This window comes from Elgaria multicarinata, chromosome 10 (genome assembly GCF_023053635.1).
Source record: "Elgaria multicarinata webbii isolate HBS135686 ecotype San Diego chromosome 10, rElgMul1.1.pri, whole genome shotgun sequence".
Taxonomy (NCBI): domain Eukaryota; kingdom Metazoa; phylum Chordata; class Lepidosauria; order Squamata; family Anguidae; genus Elgaria; species Elgaria multicarinata.
The window spans coordinates 17909144-17931956 of NC_086180.1; the positions used below are offsets into that span (position 1 = coordinate 17909144).

The following is a 22813-nucleotide window of genomic DNA, read 5'->3' on the forward strand; positions in this document are numbered from 1 at the left end:
CAGCTCACATAGTGGTTTGAAAGTGAGTAATTAGGCACATTCATAGTAGAGATGTCGGGGGAATCTGTTTGGGGGTTGGAGTTCGAAAAGCTTTCATTGGTTTGGGCCTCCAAACTTTTTCCACTGCAGAGCCTGACTCGGAATGCAGCAAGTTGGCCCAGTTTATGGATTTCCATGGTTTTTAATTTGCACAAATTACAGCTGAATTTTGTGCAAATGAGCAAATACAAACCAAACTGGGCATGCTATGGAACTCTGTCAAGCCTCAAAAGGATCAGATTTCCCAGTGATAGATATCCCTTGTTCATACTGAAATAGGAACTGAACTATTTCTCCCCCCCCCCAAAAAAAATGCTTCTTCCTCCATGGAAATGAAAAGTGCAGCAGGTAGAGTAAGAAATAGACCACAAGCTCAGCACCAAGGAAATTTTGGGGTGTGCTCACACTCCCATAAGAGAAACATTCAAGTGTCAAAAACAATACACACTTGCATCTCTGTGTGACAAAGACAGCTCTGAAAATCCTAAGAAGTAATAGAATTACTCTGTCCTGATGTCTTGAGATAAATTACTCTTCGTCATTATTTATGAGCCTTTCATGCGCATACAGGAGTTATGCCCGTGGCCAGCTACTGGACAAATGTGGCTCCATAGGTTCTCAGGCCTCGTAGTCAAAGCAGAAAATGACACAAGCTTGCATACTGCAACCCATCTCTCCGTACGGTACTTCATCACCATGGCAACTGAACACCTCGTAAGCCTTAATGAATGTACTCCCGCAGCAACACTGACTTTGGGAAGGATTATGAGATGCTCTCTCGGGCATCTTAGGAGCATTGCAAGGATTGATTACACCTCCTATCACTGCACACTAACACCTGACCTTTTTCCCAAGGGGGCAAACAGAGGGTTAATAATGCTTATGGCATCTCCTAGGGAAGAATGAGTGTGCTATTCTCGATTCCCTGTCGTACTAGTTATAGATATCAAAACAACAGCGCATGGCTGGAGGGAATCTTTCACCTCCTCCAAGCATGCTACAGAGATACTCAGTTAAAAACTTTTCTCACAATGTTATGATTTGTACATCTGGAAAAAACTTCCCATATGAATCATATGGCCATACGCCTAGAATTAGGGTGACCCTTTGGAAAGGAGGACAGGGCTCCTGTATCTTTAACAGTTGTATAGAAAAGGGAATTTCAGCAGGTGTCATTTGTATGCATGCAGCACCTGGTGAAATTCCCTCTTCATCACAACAGTTGAAGATGCAGGAGCCCTGCCCTCTTGGCCAGACACAAAACATGTGAGCACACCCCATTCGAAGCTCCAAATGCAAGTGTAACCACGTGCCCATTGAAAATATTCATGAATTGTTGAACGTATGCTTGCATCCGTCTCGTTCCCAATCCCGTTTGAGTTGGGCAAATGGCCTAATTTGCGCAAATCCCCTCAGTAGGCTGAATCCTGAATTCAGTCTATGGAAACATTTTGCACAAAATAGGTCATTTTCTCAGATTTAGGGAGATTTGCCCCAATCCCCCCATTCAATCGCTGCTCGATTTGTGCAAATTTCCCATTTGTGTGGAGCAAGCAGCAATTGCAGATGCAAATGAGAATCGGATACAAGCCGAGAGGTGAGAAGTTGTTTGGAGAATCCTGGTGATATCAAATATTGCTTGTTCTCCCATTCCTAAAGCTACAAGAGTATGAAGGTCAAAAAATAATAATCCCTAAGCAACCCATCAGCCATCAATAGGGCTCCTTCCCTCTTCCTGATTGCCACTGTATGCCAACAGTGGGGCACCAGTCCAGTAAGTGAGGTAGGAGGGGGTTTGAGACTGGCTGGGTGTGAATGGTAGAAGGAGGATTCTTCTTCAGCCTGGATTCCAATGTGAGCTACAGATGAATTCAGGAGTTGCAATGCTTGCCTCCTATTCCATGCCCAGAAATACAAATCTTAGCAACCTGACTAATGCGGTGTACTCTAGGCCAGGGTGCGGATAGCAACACAAGAATGGAGAGGCAGATGGAAGGTTTTCCCTGGTCCTTTTGCAAAGTCAAGCCTACGTAGGCTCTCCTGCTGCTTGTCCAAGACTGCCACAACCCCCTTGTGCCATTTCTGGATGCCTCCCATATATTGGTCATCCACGTCTATACAAACGGTGGCGGTTTGGAACATAAAGAGAGTATGGGACAATGGGCCTGTTCAGACAACACGCTAAGCCATGGTTAGGCCGCTAACCCTTTTGCAGCAAATAGTTTCTTGGGAGTGTTTTTAAACCGTGGTTACCCAGCCACCATGGTAAGAAATGGTTCACACAACATGTTAACTCGTGGTTCACACGACAAGCTGAGTGACAATGTTTAGCTCAAAATGCTTAACCACCATAGCTCAGCGGAAGGCAGGGTGTTTTGTATTCTGTTTTATTTTGTTCTGTACAGCACCATGAACATCGATGGTGCTATAAAAGAAATATTAATAATAATAATAATAATAATAATAATAATAATAATAATAATAATAATAAATGTCATCTCTACAGGGTCATTGGTTGCAAATTATCCAATGGCTTGGGAATCCTTGAAAAGCACTGATAAATATGTATGTCATATATATGAGTTCTTAGAATGTTAGTTTCGACATCTTAAAACAGGAGGTGTTCAACCTCAGGCCCATGGGCCAAATCCGCCTACTCCAGGGGTTCTCGAGATAGCTTTGCCCTCTTCCTCTGGCATCACCCCCTTTCTCCTATCATCAATTGTTGGGTGGTTTCCTGGCTTTCGAACATCATTTCCCCCATTCTAAAATATATAATGCCTCTTCAAAGACTGCCGGCAACAGCTTTTTTTAATAAAAAAATTTACATTTGGCCCCGCCCCCTTTTGCCTTCAGCCCCACCCACCACTGGAATGTCATCCCCAAAAGCTTCTCTGAAATTGAATTTGGCCCTTAGGCTGAAAGAGGTTCGACACCCCCCGTAACAGATGAGGTTTCACTTACCGCCTCCACTTCTGCCGGGTCATACCAGACGTTAATGTACGGATGCTGTAAGGCTTCGTCCACAGATATCCGTTTGGCTGGGTCAATCACTAGCATCTTTGACAAAAGGTCCCTGGCTTGGCTAGCTGGAGCAATGAAGCCAAAAACAGAAAATGTATCAGAACAGGAATGACCACAAAGGGAAGGGGTGGCAGAGACACATATCACAATGCCAACTTCAGTGTAGATATGTATGTTGGTTCTGAGAGTCTTGTGTTACTAAATGCTCTCTTGTAAAAAAATAAAAATAAAAATAGGCATCTTAACTGACAGTTGGTAAAAGCTACAATAGCCTTCCCCAACCTGGTACCTTTCAGAAGTTTTGGACTGCAAGCCCCATCATTCCCAGAGGATGGTCACACACCCTGGGAATTATAGATGTTGCAATCCAACACATCTGAAGGGGACCAGGCTGGGGAAGCCTGAGCTAGAACACTGATAGTTGGTTCTGCAACTAGACTTTCTTGTAGTTCCTTGTGATATAGGTCAGGATACAAATGTCTTACAAATAAATAAACTCATAAATATAGTTCCGTTTTAAGTAGAATAGGGTGACCATACGGAAAGGAGGACAGGGCTCCTGTGCCTTTAACAGTAGTATTGAAAAGGGAATTTCAGCAGTTGTCATTTGTATGCATGCAGCACCTGGTGAAATTCCCTCTTCATCACAACAGTTATGCTGCAGGAGCTATACTAGAGTGACAAATACAAAAAGGGTAGGGCTCCTGCAGTGTTAACTGTTGTGATGAAGAGGTGCTGCCTGCATACAAATGACACCTGCTGAAATTCCCCTTCCAATACAACTGTTAAAGACTCACTGTTGATGACAGGGATGAACAAATCTCTTAACTCCATTTCCTTAGACTTCCTCCCCACTCCCCATTCTGTGTCAGTTCTGTGCCGATCTCTCTCTCTCTCTCTCTCTCTCTCAGAAAAAATCACCTGTATATATACATTTGTGTGCATTGTTCAAGTGAATGCATTCATGGACACATTCATGGATGCCTGCCCCCCATTGACTAAAGAGTTTCTTGTGTACATTTTAGAAATGTACACAATTTTGTTCTCATTTTTGCACACTTTTTTATTTCTTTCGTGGAATGTTTCACAAGCCCGGAAATGTACAGTTTTACAACTGCAAACTGTCAGTTTCCATGTTCAGTCCTGGGAGGTGCAAGTCAGGTAAATCCATTAAAAAACAAACAACTGATGGAGTGAATTTCTCACTCATCCCTACTGCTTAATAGAGACATAATAACAACAACAACAACAACAACAACAACCCAGCCAAAAACAATGGACAGCTATCTGCATTGGTACTGGAAAAGTTTAACCAAAGCCAAGTCTTGATCAATAGTACCAAATGCTGCCTCTAAATTGACAAAGGCCATGAAATTGGCATGCTTTTGAAATTACACCAGTAGCATTAATACAAATGAAGAATTTAAAAAGAATTGGAACCCACCATTCCACATATTTAAACACTTCCCTAGGGATTGCATCCTCCACAGATGCCTTATTACTAGACAAGGGATCAATAAATCCAATCATATCTGAGTCAAAAACTGGAATACATAATTTGGAATCACAAAATTACTTTCCAGGTCTCTGGAAAGCCAAATCAGAATGGATTTAATTATATAAAAAAGGGAGAGAAATGCTGTTCCCATAGTGAACTAGATATATTGGATGTTCATGGGTTACAAGTATAAATGAGAGCCCCAGGTTACTAAATCTTGGTTTTAACTGCCCAGTCCAGATAAAACTTCAAATATACTGGGGCATCTCTAGCCTAAATCTGTTCTGTTTGCAGTGGAGTAACTGCTTCCTAGTTGCAAAAACCATGGAATAGGAAGCAAATTCAGTCACGGCTATGGCCTTTACTATTCATATCCCTTGGGAATCAGCAGTCCTGTGGGAGTGGTAAGTAAAACATGGAATTTGGCCAACACAGACCAACCTGTGAGCCATTCTGACAGAATGGAGTTGATTAATCCCCCTGATGAAAGCTCATTTGGATGACTGACATGGAGAACGAACACAGCATTATTCTGGTTCAAAATCAACTCTCCTGTATCTGTCAGTCAAAGCACACAGACATAGACACCCCAAGTGAGGAAAACAGTTCTTCTGTTTTCCTCACTATCAACTAATTGTACTACATTATTATTATCATCGTCGTCGTCGTCATCATCGTCATCATCATCGCCATCATCGCCATCATCTATCCATATGTTTACTTCATGCCTAGCAGTTTCCGTCCTCTTCATTATTGTCACATATAATTCGTTATTTGAAATACAAAAACCTCCACTCATTCGTCATTCACAGCATGGTTTTAAAGGATCAGCCAAACAATATGAACATTGGTGACAAAAAACACAAAAAACCCAGCTCTGTCTGCATGCGTTGTCTTCCAAGAACAACAGAGCATTTATAGTCATGTGCATGTATTTGAGATTAATCCAGAATAATGTTAATCTTCAGGTTCCATATTTACAAAAATCTAATGCTGGTTAGAAACGCCACATGGGAGCATGTATTAAAAGGGTGTGGGGAGAGAAGCCACCCTGTATGCAGCTGAAGCAGGGATTTTCATACTAATCTCATTGATGTGATGTAAGACCTTGGCCTAGATCAAATTTCATGATTTGTGCTGATTCTCGCCAGTTGCATTCCTCAGAGATACTCCCCACACTGCTCCAGAGGGTAGGGTGACCATATGAAAAGGAGGACAGCACATCTGTATCTTTAACAGTTGTATTGAAAAGGGAATTTCAGCAGGTGTCATTTGTATGCATGCAGCACCTGGTGAAATCCCCTCTTCATTCCAAGAGTTAAAGCTTCAGGAGCTATACTAGAGTGACCAGATACAAAAGAGGGCAGGGCTCCTGCAGCTTTAATTGTTGTGGGGGAAAGGTGATTTCACTAGGTGCTGCATGCATACAAAGGACACCTGCTGAAATTCCCTTTCCTACACAACTGTTAAAGCTACAGAAGCCCTGTCCTCCTTTTCATATGGTCACCCTACCAGAGGGCTTTTGTTCCTCAGACTGGTTTTTCAAGGGGCATGAGTAGCTGTGATATGAAGGAGAGGGCAGGGCAGTCTCACACATGTTGGTGAGCAAGCCATTTGGGGGGCTGGACATGTTGTTCGGCACGCCCCCTTGGGGGCTGGACATGTTGGTGGGCATGCTGGACATGTTGGTGGGCACGCCCCCTTGGGGGCTGGACATGTTGGTGGGCACGCCCCCTTGGGGGCGGCCATGTTGTCCTCCTTTTTAGTTTCCAAAATATGGTCACACATTAAATTTGTCAGAATATTTTTGCTTTTATTAGTTCTCTATATTGTTTTACCTGTAAGCAACAAAAAGAGCAAGCCACTTTGTAAATTATTATACTTCAAACAGCTGATGGGTTGGGCAAATATGAGTTCTGTCTAGGAAGAAATGAGCAGAAGGAATTTCACAGGCATAAAGGATTTCTGTAAATAGCTCCTATGCACAACAGCCAAATGTCAAAAATATCACCTTCTGCTACAGAAGGAGGCAGTGCTGGTTTTCAGGATGTCAAACATGTTCTTTATAGTAAAGGGTTTGGGCCATGTTGTCAAGAGAGACAATATATTTTTAGGAATGAGATCAGCCCAGGAAATCAGAATTTGGAAAAAAGCCACATTTGCATGCATGCAAAAATATGTTTATAGCCTTCATCCGGGGAGTGAAAGAACCTCTTGATTATCATTCTCTCTGCATCTGCTTTAAATCCCTCATAAGCCCATTATTCTGTTTCATCATTGGCATGGTGTGGCGTGATGGAGGGGGAAGGGATTATAGAAAGAGTTCAGTGCTACTGAAACCATTTGACCAGACCTTCAATCACCCCCCAGAGTGCAGACAAACAGCCTTGCTGTATGATGGGAAATGGCATTCTGGGTAATGACATGCAAATTGCAGCAGATTAAAAACAACAACATTATGCAGCTCCACTGCGAGCCACCTTGGGAATCCATGTGTGCAAAACTGATACAAACTTCAAGTTTGTGGAAGGTTCAGAAACTGCCAGCGGAACCCTTTTCTATAAAGCAGACATCCATCCATCATTGTTTTCACGGGAAGCGTGCCATCCTGTTGTAGATAATCATGGGTCCCATTTATGCTGAAAACCATCTCACTGCTTGTCATTGCATACAAAGGCAACGTCTCAGCAAGCTCCGCTATAATCAAGGCAGCATTTCGTTGCCTGTGTTAGAGCTTTGCTGCTAACATTGAATGTGGCGCTATGAGCCTCCTTAAGCATTTTTGACCAGCAATTTAATTATTCCTAGCAAAGTTTCATTGACAGTCTTGCTGACCATGAATATTTTTGTCTAGAAAGAAAGGGAGAAAGAAAGAAAGAAAGAAAGAAAGAAAGAGAGAGAGAGAGAGAGAGAGAGAGAGAGAGAGAGAGAGAGAGAGAGAGAGAGAGAGAAAGAAAGAAAGAAAGAAAGAAAGAAAGAAAGAAAGAAAGAAAGAAAGAAAGTCCAGTCCTTTCTGGATGTGCAACCCTGTGCACAAACAGCTCTCCCAAGAGTGAGGCTCTCAGAGTACAGGAAGACTATGAAGAGCCATGCTGGATCAGACCAAAGGTCCATCTAGTCCAATATTCCATTCATACAGTGGCCAAACAGCTGTCAACCAGGAACTCACAAGCAGGACATGAATGCAACAGCACCCTCCTGTCCATGTTCCCCAGGAATTGATTTACACAGGCTTACTGCCTCTAATACTGGAGGTAGCACATAGCCATCTGCGCTAGTAGCCGCTGATCACCTTCTCCTGCAGGAATTTATCCAACCCCTTTTTTAAAGCCATCCAAATTGGTGGCCTTCACTACAGGCATGTCTAGATGAGGGCTTATCCTGGGGATCGCCCCGGGATCATCCTTGTGTGTCCACATGACGCACAGGAGATCCTAGGGGCAGGGAAAGACGATCCCTCCCTTTCCACGGGGTAAATGGGATGGCTTTAATCCTGACTTTTCCCGCAGTCTCGGGATTGTACAGAGACCATGGGTCATGTGGGCAGCTGTCTATCTCCCGGCTCCTCGCGAGTAAACGCAAGGAGCCAGGAACCAGGCACGGGGCACTGAGCTCCATGCCCATCGGGGGTGGGAGGGGTGAGCAGGACTTTAAAAAATAGCCTATTTTTTCGATGGAGTGCTCAGGTGCTAATTTTTGTTGGGGGGAAAATGGTGGGCGCAACGTCCTCTTCCTCATGGGACATCGCGTGTGGACTGAGGGGGAGTATCTTGCAATCACCATATCGCAAGATCCTCCACCCCCCATCCCTAGGTCTAGACATGCCCTACATCTCATGGTAGTGAATTCCATAGTTTGACTATAACAGACAGCTGACACATGAAATTGATGGTAGTGGTCTCTTTGATGTGGAAAAAGAAGGGCACACCAGGGATACTCAAGGATTTAATTCAGCCTGCATTTCAAAGAAAACTAACCTGCTCCTCATCTCCCAGACGAATGTGTGGATTGCAACACGGTTGTCGTTTTCCCTGAATTCTGTGATGCAGTTCTTGGCTCAAGCAAACATGCCAAAATGCATAGAGAAATGCGCATTTTAGGATAGAATCCACTTAGGAATCCAAGGAGGGGCCATGGCTGAGTGGTAGAGCACCTGCTTTGCATACAGAAGATCGCAGGTTCACTCGCCAGCATCTCCACTACGTAAAGGGCATGATATGAAACTACAGTGAACTCTGGCAAATTGTGTGGGGAGGGGGGAAATAATGGGACGGAAATCTTGCCCAGTAGCACCAGAAAGTGTAATTGCCAGGGAGGTGGGCGGGGGGCGGTGAGCATGAATTGCACATGCTTCCTTGAGAGTGCCCTGCTGGAGGAAAGGTGAGATATAAATGAAATAAATACCTTTCTAATGCAAGGCACACCAGATCTGATTGCATTCATTCAAACACGAGCCACGCCAGTGGAGGGTGGTGGCTCCGAACTCAGTGGGGCTGTGAATCCACTCTGGGGTTTCAGTCAGAACTTTAAAGGAGGTATCTACGGTGCTGAATCTATTCGGGCGATAGAAGTCTGACTGGTCCTAACTGAAACCCAGGGTGGATTCAAAGCCGCACTGACATCGGAGCCACCAGCCTCTCCTTTGCTCTTACCTTTGAGTTTGTTGTGTTCTGAATCAGCTGGAAAGAGAGAATCTGGGAAGAGTTTGGGGAAAGTGAGGCCAGCATATTTAGGTCGGTTTTCCACGTAGTTCCGCACTGTGGGCTGAAGTTTCTTCATGAATTCTGGGCAGGGGGTTCCCAACTGTTCAATTACTTTATTCCACTGGTCAATATCTGAGTAGAGATAGTTAAGGAAAGAAGCGGGACAGAATCCCCAAACAACAACATGCCCCCCCCCATTCTTAAACACTCAGAGATATTTTGTAATGTCCTCCCAATCCAAAGGGATTGTCAAGTTTGGCAGTTAGAGAAAACCAACAGGATTTGATGCATGAAAAGGTTACAGAGAGTGGTTCACTTTTGGGAGCAATTTTACATTAAAGCAGATTCATCTACAGCTCAGATAGGCCCTTATGACTTCAAAGCATGATTTAGCTCCACTGATTTGGATAGAACTACAGCCCAATTGCTGTTTGGTGGCCACCACAGAGCTGTTCCATTCCACCTCCAGCCCTGTCTAGCATGACCAGATACAAAAGAGGGCAGGGCTCTTGCAGCTTTAACTGTCATGATGAAGAGGGGATTTCACCAGGGGCTGCATGCATAGAATTGACACCTGCTGAAATTCCCTTTTCTATGCAATTGTTAAAGATACAGGAGCCCTGTCCTCCTTTCCATATGGTCACCCTAGACTATTCCAAGCATGTGGAGCACTTCTCAGACCAGTAACAGCAGCCCTGTTAAAGGGGGGACACACGTGACACCATGATGAGGAAAGTGTCGGCATTTTACCAAGCCGGGGAGAACTAGCCATGGGGCAACAGCTTTGCAGCAACAACTTCACCATGAGGTTAACCTATATGTTTCCTGAAGTGAGTAATAGGCCTAATCTACACTTGCCAGTTATCCTAAGGTCAGATCAAGGTCATCCCAGTGCTTCCAAATGATGCACAAGGGATCCCAGGGTCAACCAGGGATGACTTCTCAGTTGTCCAGGGAAAACCGGGACAGTGGGTTTCCCAATTTTCCCCACAGGCAATCCCAAGGACTGCGAGCAGTGTGGCAAGCACTCCTGGGTCCTCCCTCCTCCCCATGCATCGTGGGGCTCTTCAAATGGGCACGGAGCTGTGCAAGCAGGCTCTGTGCCCGTCAGGGTGGCAGGTAGCATTTTTTGCCATCCCCAGGATGGCTGTCAGCACCTTCCAGGACTGAGATTTTCTTTAAAAAGAAAACCTCACAGAAGTGCTGGATTGGGGGCTCGCAACTGCGTGAATGTCTCCTAATTATTATTTTTTGCCATGCCAGGAACATCCTTCTTCACTTCCAGGATGATTCACTGACATTTAGATGCAGGGAGACAATCCCAGAAGAAGGTAAACCCAGGATCCTCCCCCTCCCCTCCAAGATCCTGGAAGGCCTCTAGGTGTACATGAGGCCATAGTCTCTTAGTAGCATATTGGTAGATGGATATCATAGTGGGGAACCCAAATGCTCAAAACCTATTATTTCAACAAGGTACTTCTGCTTGCTGCTACACACAGAAAACCTAACAAAGGCAATGGGGTTACATTATGTGAACAAGACAGAAAAAATGCCTGTACTGCTTGGCCAGTTCATCAGAACTGTAACTTCGTATCAAAGTCTAAAGGGGTAGAAACAGTGTGACCACTTTGCAAAACCTCTCTGCAGAAGTGATTTGACCTTTCCTTCTGCTCTTCATTCATCTTGTATTATTTAGAAGTGCACATTCTTCTAGGAAATAAGACGCTGCCTAAGGAAGAAGCTTCTGCAGAATCAGCCCCAGTGGGTGAAAACACAAGTCATTTGTACACATGAATACATGCAGTATAATGAGAGTGATACCACTCAAACCACAAGGATATCAAAATAGCTTTCATAAATGAATATTTCAGAAATTTTTACAAATTTTTACAAATATTGTATATTTGTAAAAATTTGTAAAAATTTCTGAAATATTCATTTATGAAAGCTATTTTGATATCCTTGTGGTTTGAGTGGTATCACTCTCATTATACTGTTATTTTCGAACCACAGCCTTCCATTTTCCACATGAATACATGGACATGTATTGCCTCTGTTAATTATATATAGCAACAACTGTTCAAGGGAAGAACTCTCATTCACTAGTTCCACAGTGTGCAAGCTAAACCCAAATGTTTCTCGTTCATATTCTCTAGAAAGAATATTTATATAAGATTCCCTAGGAAAGAAAATAAATAGTTATTATTGTTTTTCAACGAAATATCATCTCAAGTACTCCCATGCTGAACTATTAAGGACTACTAGTCATGATGTCTATATACTAACTCCAGGAGCAGAGGCACCATGCCTTTGAATATCTGCTGCTGGAGAACAACAGCATCAGAGGACTATTGCTGAAACAGAGCATGTTTCTTTAAGTGAGGAGGCCTCAGTCAGAATGGAGGCAAGGCTAACCAGCCTAAAGGAAGCCAACTCCATACTTAAGACTCATTCACAATCTATTGCTTGTTGGAGCAATATTCAGGCAGAAAAGTCTGGCATATAGATCCAGCATCAACCAAAGCTCTCTGACATGCTGCTCTATTTCCTGTCTTTCTGGGAAACTTGTAGAATTAAACCTTTCTTGAAGCTTTTGCTGGTCTCACTTTGCTGTTCATGACCATGTGAGCTTTAGAGGTCAGATTCATCGACTCCCTCCCAACTCCAAGATTTGACATCCAGGGACCAGAAAGTATGACCTTGGAACCTCAAAGAATGGCAACTCTAGCAACTGACCTCAACAACAAGAAATATTAAACCATCCCCTAAATTCTCCCACAAAGGCAAAAGTGATTTTCCAGGGAGAGGTGCCAAAAAAACTGGGAACGTCCCTGAAGCATATGAGGTATAACGGTGAAAGTGGGGAGAAATACCCAAGGACTGACTAGACATGAATGGAATGTACTCATTACTTGTTCTACTGCCCTATCTATTCTCAAAGTCATTCTAAATATTAAGATTGGGTTTTTTGAGAATAAGTCCAGCTGGTCCGATTCAGAAAGAATATACTTTTTGTTTACATGTAAAAACAAGACTGTCGTATTGGCAATGGCCAACTTCGCTCTTACAGCCCAAATGTATAGAGCAATATTTCTGACCTTGCAGAATGTATGATTTGTTTTAGCATTGCTTTTATTATGCTTGTTGTAAGCATTGGTTGAAACAATAAAGCTTTACTACTACTACTACTACTACTAGAGCAGATGGGCAGTGGTGCAGCCAGAGCTGGACCTCTGGGTTCAATTCCATGGCCTCAGGGTTCTAATGATCCCCGAATAACCTCCTGAACTCGTGGTGATGGCTTCTCCTCCCTTTCCTTGCTCCCAACTTGATCCTAGCTACAGACTTGTCTGGCTGGCTGCAAAAGGAATCATTGTGGCAGCCAGGCAAGCCTGCACAGCAGTGCACCATTTTAAATAACTCTCTTTTTTAACTTATATTTTCAATAGCAGCAATCTAAATCACTTGGGTATTGTCTTTGGGGAGACATGACCAAAGCAAGCATAGAAGCAACACAAAGAATGCCCATTTGCTACTCCTGTGTCCTCATTGGCAGAGGCCACCAGTGAGGGAGGAAGAAGCAGCCAGGCACCTCTCCATCGTGCCTGGGTCCAGCTCCAGCTGAGAGCCCCCTCCCTCCTGCTACCAACTGACACTGCAGAGGCCTCCAATGAGGGAGGAAGCAGCAGCCAGGCACCTCTCCATCGTGCCTGGGTCCAGCTCCAGCTGAGAGCCCCCTCCCTCCTGCTGCCAACTGTCAACTAACTGCTGAACTTTGCAACTAAGATTGTAGTGCCTGAATTTGCTTTCCTTTTTCCCCTCCTCCTCCTCCTCCCTCCCAATCCTCTTTCCTTTTGTGTCATGTCTTTTAGATTGTAAGCCTGTGGGCAGGGGCTGTCAAGAAATACTTTTGTAAGCCACTGTGAGAGCATTTTTTGGCTGAATGGTGGCATAAAAATGCTTAAATAAATAAAATAAATAAATTGATTGTGTCCCCTCAAAGGTAGTGCCTGATTGATTCAGATCACTGCTACTCAAAACAAAGTTTAAAAAAAGGTATTTCAAAGTGTGGAGTGGCAATGACCTGGGGGTCCCTTAAATCTATCTGTGTCTCTGTGGATGGGATAGAGAAAAAATGGGTGGCAATGGAGCAACAGGTAAAACTATACTGGGTACTGGGGTAGTTCAACAGAGTCCATGCTAAAAGTGTGCATGTTGAAGAAGTACTAGAAGAGGAACATGATCCAGAACCATGGCCAGGCATTTCTGGGCACCTACCAAGGCCCACACACTAGCAGGAAGTCCATTGCTGGCCCCACAGCTTCTTAAGTACAAAAAATGTTAGTCGGGCAACACTTTTAGTTTAGCTGAAATAACAATAAGTTGCAGGGGGTGGGGTCAATCAGCTGAAATATTTTCACCCTCGCTATCATTAAACAATCCACTTTGAGGATATATACAACTAAAATGATACTTTTGACTGGACCACCTTCTGCCAGCACAGCCATGAGCAAGGAGTGAGATTATAACATGCAGAAATGAAAGCATGACAAATGCATTATATTAATATTACAGAACATCTTTAGCTACTATCAATCTATAGGCTACGGAGATTTGATACAAGATCAACCAAAGGAATGAAATGTTTTAATTACAAACTGGGTACAAGTGGATTGGTTCTAAAACAGCCTTTCCCAAACTGGTTTCCACCAGATATTTTGGACTTTGACTCCCATGAACCACAACCATCATATTCAGTGGCCAGGAATGCTGGGAGTTGTAGTCCAAAATATCTGGATGACACCAGGTTGGGGAAGGCTGTTCCAAAGCAAGACAACATAGAAGACAGTATTGGCCATAAAATGCTTCACTCCTTGGGGAATTCACTGCTTTATTATAGTAGGTATCTATTGTGTTGGACCACACCAGATGATCACCGTGCTTTGTAAATGTCCATTGTGTTGTGGGGTGGGGTCAGCAATCAACAGTATGCATACCCACAGAAAAAAAGGTACAAATGCAATAGTTTGGGATCACTCCAGCTTGTGGTTTCTAGTTCACTGAAGCTGCAAACAGTCCAGACCTAGGAGCCACTGGGCCAGAACCTACGTATGAGTGGAGTCAGGAATATGACGCAACATCAATTTCAAACGTCACTGCAAACTGTGCTCAAATTAGGGGTGGGTGGGAGTGGAACTTTAATTAAATTCACAATCCCCACCCTTGATTCTTTCCAATTTTAGCCAAATCACACACAGACACACATCCTGGGGCTGTCTATACATGATGAAAGCCCTGTGATGGCTGTAGTCTGCGCGGCATCAGTTAGACAACACAGGTGGAGCGTCTCAGCCACAAAGCTGCAGAATGAAAAAGTCAGGGATTTACCCTGACTTTTTCAATGGGAGCGACATCAGTATGACTTCACTCCGGGGTCAATCCAGGGGGTGATGCCTGGTGGAAGGCGACTGGACATTGGCCGCCTTCCACCAGGAAGAGGGCTGGGGAGGCTTCAGTACCCAGATAACTGCCCAGAACCCCCATGCTCCCTCCTTGATTACCCAACGCCACCCTGGGAAAAGGAAAGCGCAGGGTTTCAGAGGGAGGCGCTGCCACCCTATTTAACCTTGTACAAACAGTAGCTAAGGGCTCATTACAAAAGGGAAGAGGGCTACCCTACCCCCTTCTCTGTAACTGAGAAGGGCCTTAGCTAGACCAGGCTTTAATCCCAGGATCGTCCCTGTGCGTCCACATGACACACAGGGGTTCCCGAGATCAGGGAGGGATCATCCCTCCCTTGCCCCGGGATAGAGCCGGCCTGCTTTTTCCACGGTCCTGGGCTGAGCCCGAGACCGCAGAACATGTGGCCCGTTGCCACGGTTCGATCCAGCTCCATGTAGAGCTGAGAGCTGCGCCCAGTGGGAGTAGGGTGGGTGGAGCGGGGAAATTGAGTTACATTTTTTTTAAAAAAACCCACCTACCTTTAGCACACAAGTGTTTGTGCGCTCCGTCTCCTTTAAAAATAAAAAATGGCAGGTGCAATGCCTCTCTTTCTGAGGTCGTCAAGCCTCACATGTAAACAGAGGAGGGATCTCACGTTAATCATAACATGAGGTCTTCCCTTCTCTGCCACGGCCTATCAGGTAGGTCTAGCTAAGGCCAAGGACTCTCTGCAATTTAACTCAGAACATCAGCATCTTATGCCTGTGATTCTGGATCACTAGGAGACACAGCCGCAGCGCAATGGTATCATTCAAAGCCTTTAGAAATAGACAGAGTGGGAACATGATTGGAGGCAGAACAGGAATCGGAGCAGATGATAAAAATGTGCCCTCTTAAAAGGCCTTTGACCCCTATGGACTCAACAACATAGTAACAACTATTCACACCCAATATATTTGAAGAATTCGTTGAAACGGAATTGAAACTGGCAGGGAGAGTTTGTCCTCCTGTGCTTCCCACACATTGCCTTCAAAGCAATGCTTGCAAGTATTTGTTACGTCCAAGTTACATTTGTAATGATCAAATCCGAGGGCAGGCTCTCAATTCCAAGCTATATTGGGATTCCAGTTTGAAATGGTATTCAATTCCAAGTGATTGCTTACTTCTTTCTTTTTTTACTCTTATACTAACCACAAACTCGAAGTGGATTCAAGTGGAGAAAGAAATGTGTATCGCAAAGTCTCTTAAATATTAGGAAAATGTTGAAAATGGGTGGGGAAACTGAATCATCCCCCCCCAGCCTCTTTTTCTCTCCAGCTAGTCTGGAAAGGTGATCTATCCCCACAGATGGGCTCCAAAAAAAACCAAAATCACCTGTGTGGGGAGACAAGCTGGATGTAAGCCACAGGCGAGGAGAATAGCTTTGCCCCTTTTTGCTTTTTATGTCAGGGCCTGATTCCTGCTCTCTATATGACTGGGGACATCCAGGTCTGCCATTATTGCATTTAGTTTGGCCACCAAAAGAGAATCCATGATTCGAAAAAGGTCGCATTGTCCTTATGAGCACTGTAGTCTTTCACTTCAGATCCAAACTAGCTGACTATCACTTAACATTCTCTCTAAACCAAACTCAAATAATTTGAGTGCTTAGCAGTGGAAGTGAAACAGCCCCACCCCCAAAAAATAAGGTAGTGGCTTCTGCATAAGCAAGAGATTCTCTAGGTATGTAGAAGTAATAAATGTTTGTGCGTATATATCCCAAAATGACCTGACAAGATCCTATGAGCTTCCAGGGTGTTCAAAACGTTGATATTTCAGTTGACTTCCTGTACCAGTCTAGAACATTGGACTGTTTGAACAGGCTGATGGCAAATATGGGAATATTGGACTAGCTGGTTTTACCCCTATTTGCCATGGTAGTAATGAAAGCCACTACACATGAAGTTTTGGCGTGTGCTGAACCAGACAGTGTGGCTTATATCACTTCCTACCTCTCCTTTGAAAACTAAGCCAAGTCAAGAAGTGGTGGGACATAGGGCACGTTTGCATGTAAGGTTAAGCCAGTAATCCTGGTTTATAAGGTGAATGAGCTGCATGCTTGTGCAGACAGACTGTCCTCTCTTGCTTTGTTCCTCCCTTCAGACAAGTGGGTAAGCAAACCACATAGGGGAGAGCTCTGCATTACATGCAAATCCAGAATTATGGTTAAGTGCACCCAAACAAGCCAAGATTATAAACTAGCTTTAAATCAGGGTTTGTTGTTGGCATACAGATCCTGTCTTGTTTGAGCACATTAAATCACAATCTAAGGTCTGGAGCCTCCCTCTGCCTGGTTGTTTACCCACACACATGAAAGGGAGAGTGGACAGGAGTGAGCACACAGCTTATGCATATAATGATTTATTAAGCCAGGATTCCTGGTTTATCATTATGTATGATCACAGCAAAGCTGCCCATTATGTGAAAATTATTTTCCAGGTTAATGATATTCTATTATGCAAAGTGGAGATGGGTTTTGTTTTTTATTCACCTTGGTGGGGCTTCTGATAGAGAATAGTAGCCATGAATGGGCAGCTACTTGTTTCAAGTACCAAAGTGAGAGTTAATTGTGGAAGCTGAAAAAGAAAAATCAAACTGCTGAGAATGGGGGGACTTTTTTCTCCCCACTAAGGAAAGCCATGCTGTAAAAGAGAACAAAGGAATGAGAGAAAATGTTTCACAGCCTTACAAGAAATGGAGTTCACACTTAATAGCATTTTTTCTCCATATTTGTTTAAGAATACCAACACAATTAAGGACAAATTTCCAACAAATCATCAGCTGCTACCGGCTGGTTTCTAGGGAGTTATTTCTATAGCAAAATGCTTCTAATGGTTTAATTATAGAGCTTCTGTGAACAAATTCTAATAAGTATGCAGCTGTCTGAAGGAAACCAGGCTTTTAAAATGCATTATATGGGACGTCTATGGTTAGGTTTATCTTTTCTTTTCCTCTGGTAATTCATCTGAAAGAGAAATATATATAAAGGAGCTATGAATGAATCCATGATGGGCTAAGCAGGAGTAGATATATTTTAAAAAGGGAAAGAAAGAAAACTAAGACAAACTTAACATAACTTGAAGAATCCTTGTAATTCTATTGTGGTTATTTGTCATAAACCACATGCCAGATTTTTGGGGTGTGTGTGTGTGTGTGTGTGTGCGTGTGTGTAAGAAGGGGGAGATAATCATTAATTTTCAGGAAAAAAAGATATTGCACATGGTGGTATCAGTTTCCTGCAGGCCTGCAAATCTTAGGACCCACCAAATTAAGTATAGCATGGTATGAGACCACTCCTACCATTTTTTAAGTTGGAAGCAAAAGAAACACATGTGTCAAGCTCCTATTGGTTGGACCATCTCATATGACTCGTGGGTTTGATTTTGGTGTGGTGGATCTCAAGTAGGCTGGCCATGCACCCTAATTTACAGAGGTCAGCTACCTTTTTGAAGGGCTGTTGGAGGACAGACCTTTATTTAAAAGCATCCTCTATCTGAAAGGCTGTCCAGTCCAGGTCCAGTTTAAAGATAACCATAAGAAGGAAGAGCTGGGCTGTGAAGTTCACAGTATCTGGAGAGCAACGTAAGTCAATAGTTAGTATCTGGAAAACAGACTAAGCAGGCACTAAGGTGACCTGGTCACAGACATCCCCACTATGATGAGATGTATTGTATTTGTGTATAAATTATAGTACATATTTCTAAATTTGCTCCTATACGTATATGAACTTGCCTATGGAACTTTTATGCAAATCAATGTCCTCTTTTCTTCCCCTTTTGAGGTGTTGCATTTCCTCTTCCTTTGGGCATGCATAAATCAGGGGTTCCCAAACTTTTCGGACCTGTGGGCGCATTTGGAATTTGAGATACTGCTGTGCTCACCACCACAAAATGCCTAATCACTGGATTGTCACTTTGGCATTTACCTTTCGCATCTATGGATTCTAGGCTGCATATTCACACAGCAAAAACTTTTGCTGCGTGTTTATTGGGCACTGCAACACCTCTTTAATATGGGATTGTCTAATTCAGCTGATTGCTAGCAGTGCAATACAGCTAATGCTTCTTTTAAACATATGTTTCGGCAATGTCCAGTCGTTGCTTCTTCTAACTATTCTTCCGATGTTGTCACTTATGTACAATTAATCTGGCGGTTAAGCCTACAAAAGTATTGGCTGGAAGATGCTCAAATTAGTGAATGTGATGTGACGTATGAACAAACATAAAGATAAAGCCAGACAGATGAATGTATAGCTGTGAGCTTGTGAATGAAATACACATTGTGACTTAGGACATCCTCCTCCCTGCACCCTTAACTTTCAGCACATACGGTACTCCTGGGGGGAAATGTTTTGTAAAAGAAAACAATCCCGGCGATACTTCCTTTAACTTGAAGAAGAAACTAAAACTGCACCAGGGATAGGGCAGGCTCAGCTTAGAAAATGTTTACATAGATGAACTGAGATTTGTACAGAATAAAAACATGAATCAGAATTGATTAGAAGAATGCCACTGATTAGGAAATATGGAAACTAACCAGATTGTCAATTGGGACTTTATGGCCACAGCTTAAAATGTTTTGAAAGATGGGGAAGCAATGTAAGGGCGATGATGCAGAAAGGGCTTGCTCCCATGAGTAGTTATTTATTTTCTTTCCATAATAAAAGCAGTCCTGTTTGCCTGAGATCAATTTTTTTAAATGCAGAAACAAGTGGTTAGTTTTTAAGGCCTCCCCGCATTACATTTTTTGGTGTATACTTAAGAAGTGTGTTTAACAGCCCAGTCCTAGGCATGTATACTTGGAGGTCCCACTGAACTCAATGGGACTGACGTGCAACAAGTGCATAGGGTGGCCATGTGCCCTCTTCTGCAAAGGTCAGTCCTGTATTTGAAGAGTTGCCAGAGGACTGACCTATATTTGAAGGTGTCCTCTCTTTGGAGGGCTGTCCTCTCCAATCCCACTTGAAAGATCCAGAGGCATGAGAACTCTTGCCCATCAACATTTAGCACCTGGGCAGCAGACTAAACAGGCAGCCACACTGCTTACCTGGTAACATTCTCCCACACTATGGTGAGATTTACTATATTTCTGTTGAAATTCTCACAATAATGTCTAAATTTGCATCTATACACATAAATTGGAATGTGCAGAATGTGTGCAAAGTTGTGTCTTCTTTTGTCCAATTTCTTTGGTGATTCATAAGTGGGCATCCTATGCATGTAGGTTTTGAAAACTAAAAATATAAAGACTGGGCTTGCACAACATGCTAACCCACATTCAGTGATTGAGTATGAACTGTGGATTTTTGTTGAACCATGAGTTGTTGAACCGTAAGTTGTGTGTGGGTTGTTGTTGAACCGTGGGTTAGTGTGTTGCCTGAACTCAGGACATTTTCTACAGGATGGCTTATAAACCATGCCGTGTGGCTTTTTTTTTTTTTCCCAACCAAGCCACCTTGAGAACCCATGCTTTATTTTGGGGTTGTTCAGGGAGTTGCATTGCATAGTTAACAAGCCCCCCCCCCCCTGTGGAAAATGTCCTGGGTTCAGACAACACATTAACCCACAGCTCAACAAACTGCCCACACTCAACTACTGAGTGTGGGTTAGTGTGTTGTGTGAACAGCCCCAAAGTGTGGCTCTGACAAGCAGATATTGGTAAAAAAAATCAGCTTCCAAAACATTTAACTCTCCTTATAGATATCATACCAGAATAATAATAATAGTAATAATAATAATAATAATAATAATAATAATAATAATAATACCCAATGTTGAAAGCCAAATGAAACTATTGCTGTGGAAGCACAGAGGCTCATACATAGCTGGTCGCTTTAGAAATATAGCACTGACTCATCATTGCTTGACTCAACTCACCTAAGTTGTGATGTCCTCAGGCCTATCACTCTATGGGAAGAAGCACTGTTAAGAATTTCAAGTATGATTGCATTTGTAGTGTTGACGCATTATCAATGAGATTCTTTACAAGACAGGGAAGATGCCTGCAGTCTTACTGCATTAATTTAAATTCTCAGCCTGCCCCAACTTGAAGAATTATGACAGATACCAAGGCTAAAACCAACTATCTGCTGTGTAGCATAAGCTGAAGATGACTAATATAGCCATCTATAAGCCCCCAATCACAATGATTCAAACTACAGTGAAATGAATGTGAACAGTGTGCCCTCCCTCCCATACTTTTTCATTTCAGTTCTGTTACAGTGCTATCCCATGCACATCTACTGGGGAGTAAGTGAGCCATGCTGTTCGCTGACACTTATTCCAAGGTAAGTGTGTACAGGGAGTAACTTTGGGGCAGAATCCAATGGGGCACAGCCACTAACGTAAATTACACTGTGCTAGCATGAACAACTCTTTCGCAAACCCAATAGCTTCAGCTAGCGTGCTGATTTCCCATTGAATACTGGCCTTAGTCTCACTGGATGTCTTTCTTAGGTCACAGGGCAAGATAAGATGAAAACAAACTCAATAGATTGGGTTTTTAAAAATGAAATACATGTTACATAAGAGCATAAGAGCTCTGCTGGATCAAACAAAGGGTCCATCTAGTCCAGCACTCTGTTCACACAGTGGCCAACCAGCTGTTGACCAGGGAACAACAAAGCAGGACATGGTGCAACAGCACCCTCACACCCATGTTCCCCAGCAACTGGTGCACATAGGCTTACTGCCTCGGATACTGGAGGTAGCACATAGCCATTAGGGCTAGTAGCCATTGACAGCCCTCTCCTCCAGGGATTCATCCAACCCACTTTTAAAGCCATCCAAATTGTTGGCCATCACTACATCTTGTGGTAGTGAATTCTATAGTTTAACTCCCATATCAAACCAAACCCTACAAAGTACTGTCATCAATCTCTTTGTTAAAATATCCTGGACGTCCTTTAGGTCAACTTTCCCAACACTGATGCCCTCGAGATGTGTTGGACTACAACTCTCATCACCTCCAGTCAGCATGGCCATTGGCTGTGGATGGTGCGAGTTGTAACCCAACACATCTGGAGGATACCAGGTTGGATAGAAACACTGTAACATGGGAAAGGTAAAGAATTGTGTCTAATAACTGCTAATGCCTACAGAACTTTGAATTGATAGCAGACATTCTACTGTGTCACACATAGCTCTTGAAGAGAAGGTGATGGCAAGACATCTTTTAGCAGTGTTTATTCCATTCATTGGGGTACCATAAAAGTCCGCAAGTAATATACTAGTTGAAATGGGCAGAAGATAAACAGAAATGAAAATGGTACCTAGAGAGGCCCACGGCCTAGGAAGGATACGATCAGTGCCAGGAAACAACACAGCACCTTTAATCATTTCTCCCATGATGCACCCTACTGACCACATGTCAACTGAAAACAAAAATGAAATGAAGGTAAACAAGAACACAGCAACAGAACAACAAATAAATGAGAAGACTTATCTGGTTGGGTCAACAGAACAGATGTGATTCCTTGCTGTTAAGGCTCCAGAATCAAATCTGGCCAATTTGGGGCTTCAGAGACCAGAACGAAAGCTCCCTCGCCTTAAAGAGTAGAATCAGAACCTCACTGCAATACTCCTGCCCATTGCTGGATCCATCTATTCCTGCTCATTTCCTGCCCTCTTGTAACATCCCTGTATCACCTTCCTATTGATAAGCAGCAGAGATGGTTGCTGGAGAAGCTAGAGAGGTGGTATGTAAAGAAAGCCAAGGAAGTAGCAGGTGGAGGGGGCACTGATCCCTTCCCTTGCTCCTCCCAACCCAAATACAAAAATCTGTTCTGGCAAGCACCAGTGGAGGCTGGTGGCTCCGATGTCAGTGGAGCAGTGAATCTACACTGAGTTTCAGTCGGAACTATAAAGGATCTATCCAACCTTTAAAGTTTGGACTGGTTCAGACTGAAACCCAGAGCAGATCACCGCCCTACTGACATTGGAGCCACCAACCTTTACTGGTGAACACAACCCTACACCCTAATGCTTACATATCACTCTCCTGAGCAGAGGTTTCCTAACATGTATGCATGCAAAAAGTATTATACTGATGAACAAACTTTCAAGGAGCA

The 22813-nt window shown here is 43.4% G+C and overlaps 1 protein-coding gene across 5 annotated transcripts in view; it reads right to left on the reverse strand.

Annotated features, from left to right (window-relative positions):
* The window catches only part of MAPK10 (mitogen-activated protein kinase 10), a 255525-nt gene that overhangs the window by 21134 nt on the left and 211578 nt on the right, over positions 1–22813 (reverse strand). For 4 of the 5 annotated variants that reach the window (XM_063136197.1, XM_063136198.1, XM_063136199.1 and 1 more), the window contains 2 exons: positions 9214–9396; positions 3004–3128 (listed from right to left, as the gene is read on the reverse strand). In XM_063136197.1, the coding sequence (XP_062992267.1) occupies positions 3004–3128; positions 9214–9396 (308 nt within the window). Of the gene's footprint in view, positions 1–3003; positions 3129–9213; positions 9397–22045; positions 22118–22813 lie in introns of all 5 variants that reach the window. The other variant, XM_063136201.1, reaches the window with a different exon arrangement.